This window comes from Rhinolophus sinicus, chromosome 15 (genome assembly GCF_057876585.1).
Source record: "Rhinolophus sinicus isolate RSI-liver-muscle chromosome 15, RSI-T2T, whole genome shotgun sequence".
NCBI classification, from domain to species: Eukaryota; Metazoa; Chordata; class Mammalia; order Chiroptera; family Rhinolophidae; genus Rhinolophus; species Rhinolophus sinicus.
In genome coordinates this window covers 82910856-82927532 of record NC_142515.1, presented here as the reverse complement: position 1 = coordinate 82927532, position 16677 = coordinate 82910856, and the positions used below count along the sequence as shown (strand labels likewise).

Genomic DNA, 16677 nt, shown 5'->3' with positions numbered 1-16677 from the left:
AACCGGCAGCCTTCGGAGTTAGGAGCATGGAGTTCTAACCGCCTGAGCCACCGGGCCAGCCCCCGGTTTACGATTTTTTTTTTAAAGTTTTTATTGGGGAATATTAGGGAAGAGTGTGTTTTTCTAGGACCCATCAGCTCCAAGTCAAGTCGTTGTTTTCAATCTAGTTGTGGATGGCACAGCTCATTGGCCCATGTGGGAATAGAACCGGTGACGTTGGTGTTATGAGCACTGTGCTGTAACCAACTAAGCCAACCGGCTGCCCCATAGAATGGTTTATGATTTATTCAACCACCTGTACCTAAGGTCAAAGAGGAGGATGTTTAGCTTCACACATAACAAGAGAACTGCAAGTGACAACTACAGTGAGATACCATTTTCACCTATCACACTGGCTAAGGTAAAATTGAACACAGTGCTGGTGAGGATTTGTGGAAACAGGAAGTATATCTATTACTGGTGGGCAATCAAATGGCCCCTCTAAGAGGTGGTGATCACTATCAAAATAGCAAGTTTTGACCCCTTGATCAACCAACTCCTGAAAGCATCCTCCAGTTATACTTGCACTTGGATGAGATGATGTGGGTACTTATTACTAACAGCAAAATGTGGGAAATTATCTAAATGTCCACCATTAGGAGACTGGCTACAAAACTTATGGTACACCCAAACAATGAAAACTCTGCCAACCTTGAAAAGAATGTGTTTGGGGCTGGGTGGGAATCTTTATATGCTGACAGAAACTACCTCAAAAATATATTATTAAATAAATGGAGAGTTGCTTTTAAAGTACATATGGTACACAAATGTTCATAGCAGCACTATTCACAATTGCCAAAAGGTGAAAAAACCCAACGTCCATCAACTGATACATGAGTAAACAAAATGTGATATATACAAACCATGGGATAGTGTTCATCCATAAAAAGGAACGAAGCACTGACACACGCTACAACATGGATGAACCTCAAAAACATGTTGAGTGAAAGAAGTCAGACACAAAAGGACATATATTGTATGAGTCCATTTATATGCAATATCGAGAATAGGCAAACCCATAGAGAGAGACATTAGATTAGGATTTCTGAGGGCAGTAGGGGGAGGGAAGAATGAGGAGCAATTGCTTAATGGGGGTACGGGGGTTTTCTTCTGGGGCGATGAACATGTCTTGGAACCAGAAAGAGGTGATGGTTGCACAACACTGTGAATGTGCTAAATGCCACTGGATTGAACACTTTAAATATTTACAATGGTGAATTTTATGTTATATGAATTTTACAATATAAGAGAGTATATGTTGCCCACTATCATCCATGTCAAAGTGGGGAAAATATATATGTATGTTTGCTTGAATGAACATAAAACATCTCTGCAAGGACATGTAAGAAACTGGATGTCTCTAGGAAGTGAACTGGGTGGTAGAAGACAGGAGAGAGAGAGAGATGTTTTTCTGAATACTTGGCTTCAGAAAGGGTGCCATCCAGGTTGCCAGCCTATGGCTCTCCACCCGGTGGACCCTAGAGACATCCACTCCAGCAATAAAGTGACCCCAGCAGAAGGAAGGTTCCCTCAGCCCAATCATCAACCAAAATCCCAGGGAATGAATCTCATTGGTATGCATGTGTCCATGTCCATCCCTGGACCAATCAGGGTTGCCCAGGGAGATGGGCCACAGCACTCATTGGCTGAGCTGGAATGGGGTGGAGTCAGCCCCTCCAAATCTCATTGAATTAGAGAAGGGAAAGTTACATACTCATGGGAAACCAAGGAGCTGGAGCCCTGGAAGGGAGAAAGGATGCCAGCAGGGAAAAGGTGGGATGAAAAGAAATCCCATGCACTCATCTCTGGAAACATGGCCCTCCCCACTCCCCTACTGGAGGAGGCTAAGGGCCAGCTGGAACCCAAGGCAGTCTAACCAAGGAGCTGGACCCCATCTTCAGAGGAACATTTTGCATCTGGGAGCTCCACCAAGTCTAATATTGAAGGGAGAGCAGTTACATTGATCATCCCACTTCTACAGCCAAATCAGACCTTTACACTTTTTTCTCTTCTCCCTTTGTTCTTATCCCAGAACAAAGGGCCTGGGAAACTTTCAATGCTCCACAGCCCACAACCTCCCCACCCCACTCCCACCTACACTGCAGAAAATTTTGCAATGTATCTGCCTTCCTGGAGCAGGAGCTCCCCACCCAGTTTCACACTTCGTGCCCTGGAGTATTAAGAAGAACCACTGGGTTTGTTGATGACCCAACCAGGACTGGGCCGAGAAGGATCAGACCCACAGAGGTGGCTCAAAGGAGAGAGCAGGGGAAGGATAAGGGAAGGGAGAGAAGATACTGAGGAGTGGGGTGTGGTCCTGAGGAATAAGGGGAGCGCTTCCTGACTGAATCATCACCAAGTACCCCCAGCTTGGAAACATTCTGTCCATCAAAATGCATCTGAAATAATGATCCATTGGGTGCTTCATTTTCTCATTCATCAAAAAAACAAAACAAAGATTTATTGAGCCCCTGCTCTATGCTTCGCACTCACTAGGACCTCAGAACAGTCCCTGTACAGAGCAGGAAACAGGCTCAGCGTTTTTGCCACTGAGTCACAGGCAGGATTCGAACCCAAGCCAACCTGGTTCCCAAACCCACAGATGAGTTTCCTTGAGATGGATGGGACAGTAAAGAGAACTTCAGGAGGGACTCAGTGCTACTCCAAGCAAGACCTTGGAACTGGGTCTTCCCACGGCTGTGTGGCTCTCAACACTGGGGAGTTTGACTGGGTCGTAACTCCTTAAGACTCTCCCTTTAAAACCTGGAACTCAGAGTGGATTTTGAGGTTTAATAACATTCCGTCTCTCCTGGATCGCTAAGGAGAGAAATGTGGCAGGGGCCATTAGGGACGGAGAAAAGAGCTCAGTTAGAAAGGGGGTTGGGTCTCAGAGGAAAAGGGAAGCCCAGTGCTTGCACAGCTCAAAGGGCCAAGGCACACCAGTGCCTCAGTTTGCTCATCTGTTATAGCAGCAATGAAAACACCTGTGTGTCACAAGGGTGTCTCATGCACAGCTGCTGTCTGGGATATAGTTAGCGTGCAAACGGAGGGTGTCCAGCAGCTCCAGCAGTCCAGCCCCGTCTGGGTATACTGCCTGAGGCTGAGCCCACCTGGTTAAGGGGCAGCCATTAAGTCCCATGGGGCACAGTTCCTGTCCATGACGAGAAGTTCCTGAGAGCTGGAGGGTCTGTTGTCATGGGGAAGACCTTAACAGTCTCTATGGTGACAGCTTGGTGAGCAGGCCCCTGCGGACAAGGGAAAGCCTTGGAAGACAGGTGTTCTGTTACCTCAGACTCCACAATTTGGTCTCCATAGCAATAGCTGTGGAGTCCAAGCTGCCTGGGAGTGGAGCTTGGAGTGTGGCAAGGAGCTGGGGTGGCCCTGAGAAAAGGGCAGCCTGTTTCCATGGTGAGAGCTGGAGAACTGAATGTTGGTTCATTCCCGGGACAGTTGGAGGAAGGGTGGTCTCCATGGCTGTTCTGTTCGTCAGGGTGGGGACAGCAGAAGTGGAGTTGAAAGTCTCTGGGGTGGGGGCCAATGAGATGGGGAACATGTGGTATCCATGGTTACAGAGGAGGGAGGTACTATCTCCATGGGTGTGACTGATGAGAGAAGGGCTGTGTGACTCTAGGTGACAGGTAGAAGCTGGGCTGGTCACCTTGGTGACAATGGAAAGTGGGGCGGCTTGCCACTATAGCGAGTAACATGGATCTTATGAGTCTCCGGGCCTGGGGGATGGTCTCTTTGGTGACAGCCAGGAAAAAGGACATTAGGTGGGGGCGGACTTGCTCCCCCCAGAGAGATACCTGAGGGGTGGGGCACGGCCCCCAGTCTTGCAAGCCAGTTGGGGCATGTCAATCTGTCTTAGCAGTGACAAAGGGATCTCTCCTGAAATTAGAGAGGTGAAGATGTTCTCCATGGTGACCTGGGGACTTGGCCTGTTACTACGGAAACTTCAGGGGACTCTCGGGGCAGGAAGGAAAGATGGGAGTGTCCAATCTCCAGGTCATCCTGCGGGAGAGGACAGGAGCCCACAGTATCCAAGTGACTATGGGAGCGTGGTCACCTGTCGAACTTTGTGGCTTCTGGTTTCTCAACAGGTGATGGGAGAAAGGTTCAATGTCTAGGTGATCGTTATGTCTTCAGTCTCCAGGGAGATGCAGAGGGCATGTGGCCAGTCTCCAGATAATCCCTGGGGTCCAGCCTCCAGGCGACCACGGGGGTAGTTCCGTAGGCGTCCAGATGACGTCGGGAGGCATAGCCAGTCTTCAGGAGACCTCGGGGTCTGCTAGCCGCCAGGGGTCTTCAGAGGGTGTGCCCCCCCCCCCGCCCGTCTCCAAGAGAGTGGGGGAAGAGGGGAAATCCACTATCCAAGAAAAGTGGGGCTAGGTTGGTGTCCAGGAAGCTCCCGGGAACTTGTCTCCCGGGATTGGCCAGTCTCTGGGGCCCTCCGGGGGCGTGATCAGTGTTCAAGGACCGCAGGAGGCAGCAGGGGAGGTGGTCCGTCTCCAGGGGACAGCAGGGCACTCGGCCAGCCGCCAAGCGCCAAAGCCGTCGGTGCCCTGGGCCTAGACGCGCAGCGGGGTCCAGGCGGCGGGGTCGCGCGCACCTCCAGCCCAGCCACCACCTCCCGCCCAGCCCCAGCCCCAGCCGCCAGGTGCGGGGTCGGGTGCACCAGGCGCTCGGTAGCAGTAGACTCCGAAGAGGCGGCGTGTGGCGTCGGGGAAGCCGAGGCTGCGCACACCGGGCCGGCTGCCGCCGCAGCGCGCGCGCGGGTTCACGATGGGGTAGCGCGCACTCCCGTCGGCCAGCCAGCCCGCGGTGCAGCGGTCCAGCAGCTGCAGCTTCCACGCGGCGAACAGCTGCCCCACTTTGGCCACGGCCGCGCCGCGCGCCGCGCAAGCGCGCGCTGCTCCAGAAAAGGGCACGGGCCGCAGCGGCTTCAGGAAGAACACGCGCCCTACGGGGAGTAGGGGGAGTGGTTAGGGCCGCTCCGGGAACCTGGCCTCCTCAGTATTTAGGATGCCTCCCAGTCCCCGGAGCCTCAGGATTCAGGAACACCCCCTCCCCTGCAGCTCAGGACCCCAGTCTCGGCCTGGGCAGCATTGATTGGCACGCCGAGGCGGTCTGGGAGAAGAGATCTCCAGGTCTGGCCCACTGAGAGCCGGTGTGGGTGTGGGTAGGAAGGGCGGGTAGGAAGGAACTGAGCCGGGGGTGAGGGGGAAAGAGACTGAGAGGGAGGGCTATCCCAGAGAGGCCGGTCAGGGAGAGGGGCCCTCTTCCCAGGGGCGGGCCTACGCACCCGGGAGGTTGGACGTGAAACAGAAGGCGTCGTAGCGTTCCTCGGCGTTATGGCGGTAGCCGTAGTTGCGTACGCCCCCGGAGGCACCTCCGCCTACCCCGCTGCTCCCAGCCTTGCCCCGGCCGCCGCAGGGCTCACGGGGCTGGCTGACTGGATACTGCACCGAGCCGTCGCGCAGCCAGCCCGCGTTGCACCAGTCCAGGCCGTCGCGCCAGGCCGCATGCAGCTGCTCCGCCGATGCCAGGATGCCGTCCTGCTCAGCGCAAGCGCGCTGCGCCTCTGTGAAGGTCAGCTTATAGCGGCCTCCACGGGGGTGGTAAGGGAACACCACGCCTGAGAGAACACACGGGAGTCAGCTCAGGTCCCCCAGCGAACCCCCACCCACCTGACATCTGGAGTGCAGTGTGACTCTTCAACCTAGATATTCCAGTCCATCCTTCACTCTGGTCTGAGACCTGACTATTCCTTTTTCCAGCTCACACCCCTCTTGACTCCCTTTAACTTAAGCTTAGTTCATTTGACCCTCCTACTTAATATACTTAACTTGTCCCTCATCTGACTCACAATCAGTTCGGCTCACAAGTGTTCTGTGTATCTGTGTTTGAAGGGCAGACCTTGGGGGTGAGTTGGGTACTCTCAACAGATGGAGGAAGGAGGTGAACAGGGCCAGGGAGAAGACCTGGGGTTCAAGTCCTGGCTCTACTACTTACTAGTATGTGCCCTGGGCAAGGCTCTAACCTCTCTGAGCCAGTTGTATCACCCTAGGGTTTTAGGGAAAATTAAATGAAAGACTCCAGAGAGCTCTTCAACCAAATACCTTGCACATAGAAAATGCCCAATAAAGGAGAGCTGCTGCTATTATTGTTGATTGTTGCTATTTGCTATCATTGGGAAGTTCAGCAAGTAAAGGCCCTAAAATCTCTCCTAGCATCTTCTAAATGACTGAAGGAGGCAAATGAGGTGGGAGGAAATTCTTCAGATAGAAACCCCACCTCCCAGCTCCAGTCAGCCAATCAGAGCATCCTCTCTCCCAGCCACAGTAAGGGGCTCACAGATAGGCACATGACTCAAAGCTGGGCCAATGAGGGACAACTCTGGGACTCTAGATAGCACTCCTAGGAAATCAGTTGCTAAGCTGGGAGGGTGGAAGCCTAGCACAAATATTTGGTTTCATCAGGAGGAACTTGCCAGAGGAAAGCCCATACAGGGAAGCAGAGCAGAGGGAGAGATTCCTGACATGGTGTGAGTGCCTGGATCTCACTGTGCCTGAATTCCTCGCCAGGGTTTCCCAACATCCTCACTATTGACATTTTGGACTGGATCATTCTTTGCTGTGGGGGACTGTCCTGTACTTTGTGGTATATTTTGCAGCATCCCTGGCCTCTACCCACCAGATGCCACGAACAGTCATCTTCTAGACATTGCAATATGCCTGGATAGCAAAAGTCACCTTGAAGCAGAACCTACCCCACCAAGCCTCTAAATTCTTTCAGGCGAACAATTTGGTTTCTGTCCCTTGCAATACTCTCCCTTCTCCTCCCTTAGAAAAGCATCTCATCCTGCCCACAGACTGGTCACCTTCCAGGTCCAGCTTGACCATGCCAGTGTCATCCTCCAGCTCATTGGTGACCTCACATTCATAGCGCCCATAGTCCTGTAGCGTGACGTTTCGGAGAACCAAGGAGGCGTCCCCGGGACCATCACCCTGCAGCTCAGCCCGCCCTCGGTAGCTGCCAAACGCCCGGTGCTGGGGGCCCAGCGCCACGAAGACATCGGTAAAGGCCAGCGGGTCCACCACCTTGGTCCACTTGAGGCGGACGCCGTCGTGGCTGTGGGTGGCTGCCTCGTAGTGGTAACGGCAGGGCAAGACGATGGTGCCACCCCGGTGGCTGACCACCTGCCCGGGCGCCGTCTGCACCACCACCGAGCCTGACTCGCCCTCTGTGGGCGACCAAAGAGGGTTCAGAAGAGGTCCTAGGGGCAGGGCAGGGAACCCAGGGAGGGGAACCCTGGGAGAGGGATGTGGTTAGAAAACTTGGGTGGGGGTCAGGAAATCAGATGGGTAAAGGGGCTAAGAGAGAAGACGGGAGGGGAAGGAGATGGGGGCACTGTGGTCATCAGGAATGCCCAACGCCCAACCCTTCCCCCCATGCACCTGGGCATCACACTTGGCCACAGCTCCTAACTCACCGAGCACGTGCACGACCTTCTTTCGGCCACGCTGCGCCGCTGTGGGGGCCGCGAGCAGTAGGACTCCCCAGGCCGCGGCCCAGAGCGCGCCGGGACCGAGGGCCGCCCGAGCCCATACCTGGGGGCACCGGGCGCTCAGTCCAACCTCCTGGCCTTTGCCTTTCAGAGGACTAGCCCCTAGGCCTTCCTTCTCCGCGGCGAGGACTTCTCACGTGCCCAGGCCTCCTCCGTGGCTAGGCTCCCAAGGGACTCCCCCCAAAAGGCTGGCAGACCCCGCCTCCCCTTTCCTCTCCTGGGACCTCACACCTGCGCTCCTGAGCAGAGCCGACGCCCCTGGACTCACCGTCACTCAGTCCTGAGCGGCAACCCGCCTGATCCCCTACACTAACGACTCGGAGCCCCGCCCCCTTCTTTCTCTGGCCCAGGCCCGGGAAGGGGAGAGGGGGGAGGAGCTGGAGTAGCGGCAGCGACAAGGTTATCCTTGCGCCAGGAGACTGCAGCAAACCGGGGCGGGGGGGGGGAAGGGGAGTGGGGGGGGGGTAGAGAGAGGGAGAGAAACAGAGAGGGAGAGCACAGGGAAAGAGAAAAGCAGGGAGAGATGGACACAGAGAGGGAGAGACAGGAGAGAGGGAGAAAGAGAAGAGGAAGGAAAGACGGAGACAGAGATGCAGTGAGAGAGACAGACTGAAAAGGAGAGAGGAGAGAGAGAAGAGGGAGACATGGGGGTAGGGAGAAACAGAGAGACTCAGAGGAGAGAAAGGGACCAGGAAAAAAAGAGGGAGAGAAAAGAACGGAGACAGAGAGGAGAGCCAGAGAGTTAGTGAAAGAGGGTGATAGACGGAGAGGAGATGGGAGAGACGGAGCAGGAGAAAGACACGCAGGGCCGCGGAAACAGAGACAGAATCCAGAGAGGGGCCTATTGGGCCCCGCGCTGCGGCCCCACTCACCATTCTGCCCATACGGCCCCCGCCGAGTGGTCCCTACGCGCTGGGACTGCGCTCCCGGCACACCCGGGAAGGACTGGACCGGTCCCTGCGGGCGGCGCAATCCCGGCGTCTGCCTGCAAGGGGAGGAGGGAGGCGGACAAGGTGGGGGGGGCGTTAAAGGGAACGCGGAGGCACACACTCCACGAAGAGGAAACCCAGGCGCGGCGCCGGCATTGAAAGTAACGCGCTGACACTGCGTGGCAGGACCGGGTCCCGGCCTCTGCTGGCTGACCGTAGGCTTGCGAAGGAAACTCTCTGGGCTTCAGTGTAACCGTCTTTAAAATGGGGGAGAGGGGCTTAATGGAGTCTTTCAGTTAGGATGCCCTGCGTGGGTAGGGGACTGAGTAACCTGGAAAAAGGGCTTGGCCTGTAGATCTGTTTTCCGTTTGTCAACTGGATAACCATCGCAGGGACCTGGGCTCTGGTACCAAAAAGGTACTCACTCTGTGTGATGGGGACACCACAAGTCACCCACTTAGGCAGCAACGGATCCAAATCCAACCCTGTGTCTCACTCGCTGTGGGACCTTGGAAGAGAGCTTGGTCTCTCTGAGCCTCAGTTTCCAGCTCTGGGAAATGGAGTGCTAATTCTTTGTGGAAGATCCAATGGCTAGACATACAATAGGTGCAGAGTAAGTATTGGTAGGCATGTGGAGCAGGGGAGTCTGATCAAGCCCCTGACTCCACTCTGAGCCCATCACCCCTGAACCTGGCTCTTCAGGGGAGTCTGATCAAGCCCCTGACTCCACTCTGAGCCCATCACCCCTGAACCTGGCTCTTCAGGGGAGTCTCATCAAGCCCCTGACTCCACTCTGAGCCCATCACCCCTGAACCTGGCTCTTCATCCAGGCTCAATAATCAAACCAGGAAATAATGAGCCCTTGGCTGCCTCCCCCTGCTGTTTCCCCAAAATATGAGCCAACTATACAGCAGAGGCAGGGTTATGGGCTCTGTGGTAGAATTGACTGCAGCTCAGTTCCTAGCTTGGCTGCATCCAGGAGGTGTAACCTTGGATCAGGACCTTCACCTCCTGCAGGCTCAGTTTCTCCATCTGGAATATGGGGTGAGATCCAGCATACAGCATGTGAAGTTAGCCCTTGGCGTGGTATACAGTGCTTAATAACTGTTCCACACTATTAATTATTATAATTTATCGGCAGAGTTAGGACGTTGGACTCCTCCTGATTGTGACTTCAGGCAGGTTCTGGTTCTCTCTGAGCCTCAGTTTTCCCCATCTAGAAGATGGAGCTATGCATACCAACTAGAGGCAGAGTTCTGCTGTCTGGCACCTCTAGTTCCTGACCTCCTGACAGTCACGCTGGCAGTGATGGGTGGGCTTTCGTGGGGTCTGAGAAGTGAGTCCCTCACCCCTGCCCCCTGAAACACTCAAGCAGCAACATTTTAGGCATCAAATGGGCTTTTACTAAAAGGATTCATGGGGGTAATGGGTAAATTCTGGGAGGGAGTAGAAGAATCCATGAGGGTTGGGGATTGGTGACAGCTGAGCATGGCTGTGGCCCCCTCTGTGCCAGAACACCTGGCCCTTGGGTCTCCCATCCCACCAACTGGCCTTGAAACCATCACAGCCAGGACCAAAGAAACCAGGGATATACCTCCTGCCTCTAAAAATCCCAACCCACCCTTTGGGAGGCAGGGCCGGCTGGGTGTGTAAATGGAGTCCTGGGGAGTCCCACAGCCCCCTCAGTGCTGCTTTTCGTGGAGGGCTGGGGGGCTGGGGGGCAGGCGCAGGAAGAAGGAGGGCCACAGCAGGCAGCGGCAGGCCAGCAGGTGGGGGCCCAGTGCATACAGCAGGTTGCATATGAAGAAGCAGGTCCAGGCATCCTCGGGCACACGGTAGGTGAAGGGTGTGCGCAGGTGCGTGGAGGCACCCATGTGTGAGAACTGCGCCTGGTGGCCACACAGGGAGGTTGGATGTCAGGCGCTGGGAGAGAACCAGTCCTGGCATCACCAACATCTCACCCTGGAGAGCCCAGAGGGTCCCCGTCCCCATCTCGCTGGCTCTGCTGACCTACTTGTCTCCCCTTTCCAGTCCCTCTGTCTAAATATCCCTGTCCCTACATGTCCTGTCTGTCCTTGTACATCTGTCTGTGAGCCTCTCCCCAGCTGCCTTACCAGAACCATTTTCACTTCCTCTACTGGGCCCTGCAGTCCATCTCTCTGACCTGGATCCAGCTCTTCCCCTCTCCCTCCCTTCCCACCCCCGTGCAGCTGCCCTTAACACAAATCCTGTCAGTTCTAGCCCATAGAACTGCCCTGACCTGGACCCGGCCTTTATTATATTCCCATCAGGAACCCAGAAACAGGCCCCCAGCTCTGACCGGGGCCTCCACTGCTCAAACACCTCCCTGGCTCCCCTTCTTTCTCCATACAAGCCCTGAAGCTGAGAGTTTAAAGCCCTCATCATCTAGCTGCCAATTTCTCTTGCCTCTCCCTTTACCCTTGTTATGGCTCTGCTAAATCGCTGTCCCCCTCTGTGCCTTTCCTTATGATGTTCCCATTCCTGGAATGCCCTTCCTTACATATATGTCCAAGTCCAGTTCTTATGATCCCCTCTTCTAAGAAATCTGTCCCCTCTGGAGTCCCTCTCAGTTTCTGTCCCTCCCTTTCTTCAGTTCTGACCCCTGGGGTTGGAGGGTGTCTGTGTCTGGCTCTTTATCCCCAGGCTAGGGAATCCTAGGGCACTGAACTGTGGCTGGGGTCTCTCAGGGGCCCAGTGTAACTCTGCCCAGGACAAACACAAAAGCAATTGATGGGGAGGCACAAACTTTCTTCCTTATGCACCTGCCCCTATCCCCCCACCCCTGTCCCACCTCACCTGGCCGATGGCTCCAGCAAACACCAAGGCCCAGTCAGGCAGCCAGGAACAGCCAGGGAACATGAGGGCATAGGTAGCCAGGCCGTAGAAAGGCAGTACGTAGAACATGTACACCAGCATCTGGGGACACACAGCCAACAGGATGAGCAGCTGCCCCAGATGGGTCTCCTGAGACCCCCTCAGGTGGGGGCTACAGGAAGAATCTGGCCAGTTTCAGATCCTACCCAGGATGGAGGCTCTCTGTACATCCCACCCTGTGCAAACTGCACCTCTATCTCCTTTTCGTATCCCCCACCACATAGACACACTGAGCCCATCCACTTTATTCTTGGCCACAGTGATCAGCCACGCAATGGGCATGTGCTTCAAACTTGGCCAATCAGAGCCTGCCTGAGACTTGTGCTTAAGCTCTGGGGAAATAAGGGCTCACATTCCTCTGGGGTGGCTAAGTAAGGTGGACGGAAGCCTGGAGTTGCCCAAGACTGTCTCTGCCATCCCACAAAGGGACCACCTGGGAGTGGAGTGCATGCAAAGAAAGTAGAGCCCAGAGACAGTGCTATCCTTGAGCTCCTGGATCCAGCCATACCTGAGGCTATAGCTATACTTTTTTAGTAAGACAATGATTCCATTTGTGCTTCTACCAGTTTGACTTGTGTTTCTGGCACCTGCTTCAAAGAGGCCCAGTGAACCCTATGCACAGCAGGACCATGCTCCTCTCCTCCCACCTGCCCTCTCACCTGCACCTTTGGGTAGGCCACAGGGTCCCGCAGGTATGGTTCATATTGATAGATATAGACAAAGCAGGCATCTGTGGGGCAGTCGAGAACCACCTGGAGCCAACAGACAAACCAACAACCCACCTCAAACATCCCTCCCACAGGAAGCCTTACCCATTCTCCCAGGAAGGCCCCGCATTCTTCACTCTGGTCTCCCCAGCCTTGGTTTTCTCCTCTGGCTGAGACTCCGCAGATATTGGAGCTAGGGAGAAGTCTACAGGGAATAGGGCTTTGTGATGAAACACTCAGATTAGACTCAGTGAAGAACTTTCCTGAATGATCAGATGGGAGAACAGTGGCATTTCTGCACTGAGTAAAGAAACGTGTGTGGGAAGGGAAGGCCGAGGAGGGAGGCTGGAGGCAGGAGAGGGGTAGGTTGGCCAAACTCACAAGGCCCCGGAAGAGGGTGAAGAACCCAGCAAGGATGAGGTATATGACGAGGGCCAGGTCAGCTGGGCGCTGTAGGAGGCTCCTTTTTTGCTCCTCCTGCACCTGCCCCATGGGAGAAAGACAGCGTGAGAAATCGGGTATCCAACAGGCACCCCATAAAGGCTCATCCCTTCTTTCCTAATGACCAAGGAGACAATGTTTTTGACCAGAAACAACTCAAATTGGGGACAGTCAGGTATATGGGCATAGGCCTGCCTGGGGGCAAGGCACTTACCACATTGGGGTTGCAGCAGGTTGGCACGCGGGACTGGTTGAAGACACTCAGGCCAGCCACGCACGGGACCAGCAAGTATGGGATGGTGAGGAAGAAGGCAGGTCTGATCTCTGAGCTGTATTTCCCTGTCATGGTAGGAGAGCTGGGTGTCACTCAGCGAGGATGTCCCGGGCCTGGCCAGACCCTTTAACTGGGTCATGCCAGAGCCCCTGGATGAAAGCCATGATTCACAAATGCCATCCTTGCTCAAGTGCTAACACCTCTGGGTCCCCAGTGCCCACAAGGCGATGTCAGTGCTCCTCAGTCTGGCCTGCCTCGATTTACCTTCTGGACACAACTCATACTTTAGCTGTTCTTGGCTTCCCCTGGATACACCCCTCCAAGAGGAAATGAGGACAGTGGACAGGCTGCTGGTTTAGACCGTGCATGGAGAGCCATGGGAAGACCCTCCACAGACACTGGGGAGGGGATGGAGGACCCCGCAGGGGCTTCCAGGTGCAGGGCATTGACTTAGCCCGGGAAGGCAGGATTCCTCCAAGCCAAGTCCTTACCAAGGATGTTTCCCGGGAGGAACACCAGGATGCTCATGACGAAGGACCCCAGCCAGTACAGTCCAAGGTTCCGGTATCTCATCCTGGGTGGGGGATGGAGGGGTGGCCACTAGATATGTGTTCCCCAGTCTCAGAGCCCCAGCCACGGCCCAGGGCCCACTCTGGGCTCCCCAGCTCTGGATCCCTCCCAGTTTTGCCCAGGATGCAAGGGACGACAGGGTGTTGAATGAGGAATAAACAGTCAGACCCTCTGTCCAAAGATAGAAGAGGCTGCTGAGGTGCAAGGCAGTACAAGAGAAGAGAGCTGGCCACCACTGTCACCTGTGACATTCCCTGGAACCTTCTCCCGGCCATGCCTGGCTGGAGCTCTAGAGAGGCCTCCTGACTTCCCCTATAGACACTTCTGGGCCTCCCCAGCCTGAGACCCCACCTGAGGAGTTGACCTGCTTCCCAGGGTCCAGGTGCCATGCCACCTATCCCACATACCTTCTGCGGATGGCGCCAGCCATGGCCAGGTAGAGGAGGTAGTGAACGATGCCATCCCAGTAGCAGATGAAGATTCCGTGCGAGGTGCGCAGGTACGGATCGCCCTGTGGGGGCAGGTGAAGGGCTCAGACGCACAGCCAGGCGGGGGGTATCCCAGGCCGCCCCCTACGTACCTCCTTAGTGTAGAACTCCATGAAGCCCATCAGGTAGCCATCTTCCTGGAGAGCAATAAGGAGGTCCACCACCGAGGTGAAGGCAAAGACGGCAAACACTGTGGGGAGGGGATGGGGGGCAGGCCTGGGTGTGGGCGGGGCCTGAGTCTGTGTCAGGGACCCAAATCCAGGCAAGGACTCTGCATGCAACTGCTCCCAGTCCCCACTCCACAGGTCACATGAACCATAGCCCTGCTTCAAAGGGAGGCATAGTCCCTGCCTTTGGGTGGGGATGGGAGTGTCTTAGGCTGGGAGAGGCACTGTCCCTGCCTTTAGGAAACTCCAGAGTGATGGGAAAACACAGTCCCCGTTCTCAGGACCCCCAAATCTGAAGAGGGAGGGCCTCTGAGCTTCCCCAATCAATGGGGGTTCTCCAGTCTCTCTGAGATTCCGCAGTCCAATGGGAGCCCTGCAAGGGCTGCGAGTCTGATGGAGGTTTTGCTCACACAGTTCTCATCTCTAGGAGCCTCCCACTGACTCACCAGCATAGAGTGGGTCGTAGTAGATCTCCCCGTGGGACAAACTGTAGATAGCCAAGAAGAGCAGACCCAGGATCAGGGCACTCATCAAGGCCACCCCTAGGGGGCTGTAAAGAGGGAAACGAAGTCAGGGAAGCCAGGCTTAGTGCTGAGGCCCCACCCCACACTGGTGAGGGCAAGAGCAGACCCCAGGAAGCTCTAGGTGGTGAGGATGAAGCATCTGTCCATCCAGGAATGCCGTTCCCTGAAACTGCCCTTTCACTAGGCTCTTGCCTTGGCTGTTTCCTCCTTATGGAAACTCCTTCCAGAAGTCTCTTTTCCACTTATCAAACTTTTACTCATCCTTCATGGCCCATCCACACTGCTCCTCCTCCGGGACGCCTTCTCTAACTCCTCACAAAGGATCATTGTGCAACTTGGGCCAGGCATCTGTCAACCCCTTCTGACTGTATGATTTATGCTGTCTCTTGCTAATATGTGTTTGACTCAATTTGCTCAGTCATTCAACAACGCTGAGGCCTCTGTGGCCAGACCCAGCACCCATTTTGCCAGATGATCTCAGTGCTCTCAGCTCTGTCCACCTCAGTGTGTGGCAGGCGCAGGAAGCTCCCAACTCCTCCCAGCTAAAGTCCAAACGCCTCCATCAGCTCCACCCCACCACTACTCTGATCTGTCCCCATCAACCTGATAAGGCAGGTCAACCAGTTGCATAAACAATACAAGCCAGGTCTCTGGGCAACCCCCAATACTTGGCAAACCAAGGCCCAGAAAGGGCAGAACCTATCCACGGTCACACATTCTCCCCGCCCCACACACCCTTTCCAGGTCCCTACCTTCTCTGGAACCCCTCTGATCCCTAGGATCCCCATTCCTGGTCCCATCTGACCAAAAATGCCAATTATAGTAATCAGATGGGATCACACCAGAGTCCTGCACACAATTCGTTATCCTTACCTGTAACTATAGGATGAGCTATAGGATTATGTTCATTACACAGTGAAGAAACAGGCTCCCTGGAGGCAATCTGGAGCACTCCGGGTCCAGGGGGATGGAGCCAAGAATTTGTACCCAAGGAGCCAACCCCTCAGTCAAGACTCCCTCTACCCCATGTTGTGGGAAACGTTGAGTTTGGGACCATGAGGGGCTTGCCAATGCCTGGTACCCAGTGGCTGGATGCACAGAGGCGGGGTCTAAGGTTAGCAGACAGGAACACGGAGGTCAAGGCATTCAGGTGAAACTGAGGCTAGGTGTAGGGTGGACCAGCCCAGAAAAAAAAGGTCCCAGGCCTGAGACAGGAGACGGAGGGACTAGCTGGTTGGGGTGGTGCAGCAGAACGTGTGTGTGGCAAGAGCCGGGTCACCAGGGCCTCATCTGGGGCAATACTTTGACCCTTGGCGACTTTGGAGCCTGTGCTGGGCACATCCCTGGGAAAAATCCCAGAAACGCTCCCAAACCCCGCCCTGTGGGGGGCTCTGCTTCTCAACGTCCCTTCTCCCCAGACCCCAAACGTCCCTTCCACTCAGGCTTCAAACATCACAGGGGCACCCCTATCCCCAGCACACAGACTCTGGGCCGGCCGGAAGGGGACTTCCGGTTGGGGGGTTCTGACCCAGCCCCCATTCTGCTCCCAGGCCCGAGGGGCCAGGGGGCGCAGGGCTTGCTGGGAGCCAGGCTCGCCGCCCGCGAATCCTCTCTCCGGCCCCCTCCACACCCCCAGCCCCTCCCTCCGCCCCCCCGCACGCACTGCGAGAGCGTCGAGACTTGGTTGAGCGCATAGGACACGGGGACCGCGCCGAGCGACAGAGCCGCTATCTTGCCCGCCAGCGGCGGCATGTCCATAGCGGCGGCGCCGGGACCCCAGCTCGGCCCCGCGCGACCTCCAGGGTGCTCCGCTCTTCCGCGGCGGCGCGTCTGGGCAGGAGGTTGCCAAGGACCCAGCCCGGCCCCGCCCCGCGCAAAGGTCGACCCCCGCTGCGCTCTAGGCCAGCTGCCGCCGTTATGGCCCCCCCGCGTTCCCCAGGTGTCTCTGAGGACCCTCTCTCTCTCTCGATACCCTTACTGGACTCAGTGCGGTCCCCTACGCCAGGCCTCAGTTTCCCTATTAATGGCTAAAACACGACGCCTTGGATGCTTCCGGTTGCTTCCCTGGGCCAGCAA

The 16677-nt window shown here is 55.7% G+C and overlaps 2 protein-coding genes across 2 annotated transcripts; both read right to left on the bottom strand.

Annotated features, from left to right (window-relative positions):
• Positions 1 to 2466: 2466 nt before the first annotated feature.
• On the bottom strand, positions 2467 to 8619 carry HAPLN4 (hyaluronan and proteoglycan link protein 4). Its single transcript, XM_019737010.3, has 5 exons — positions 8479 to 8619; positions 7532 to 7649; positions 6920 to 7282; positions 5342 to 5674; positions 2467 to 4999 (listed from the first exon to the last, which is right to left on the bottom strand). Exons 1-5 carry the CDS (start codon positions 8488 to 8490, stop codon positions 4608 to 4610), a joined length of 1218 nt encoding a protein of 405 aa, XP_019592569.1. The 5' UTR covers positions 8491 to 8619; the 3' UTR covers positions 2467 to 4607.
• Positions 8620 to 9915: 1296 nt separating this feature from the next.
• On the bottom strand, positions 9916 to 16456 carry TM6SF2 (transmembrane 6 superfamily member 2). The gene is made up of 10 exons (XM_074337808.2): positions 16265 to 16456; positions 14524 to 14627; positions 14003 to 14100; positions 13830 to 13933; positions 13344 to 13426; positions 12793 to 12917; positions 12519 to 12620; positions 12090 to 12182; positions 11353 to 11472; positions 9916 to 10424 (listed from the first exon to the last, which is right to left on the bottom strand). Exons 1-10 carry the CDS (start codon positions 16357 to 16359, stop codon positions 10218 to 10220), a joined length of 1131 nt encoding a protein of 376 aa, XP_074193909.1. The 5' UTR covers positions 16360 to 16456; the 3' UTR covers positions 9916 to 10217.
• Between the last annotated feature and the right edge of the window lie 221 nt (positions 16457 to 16677).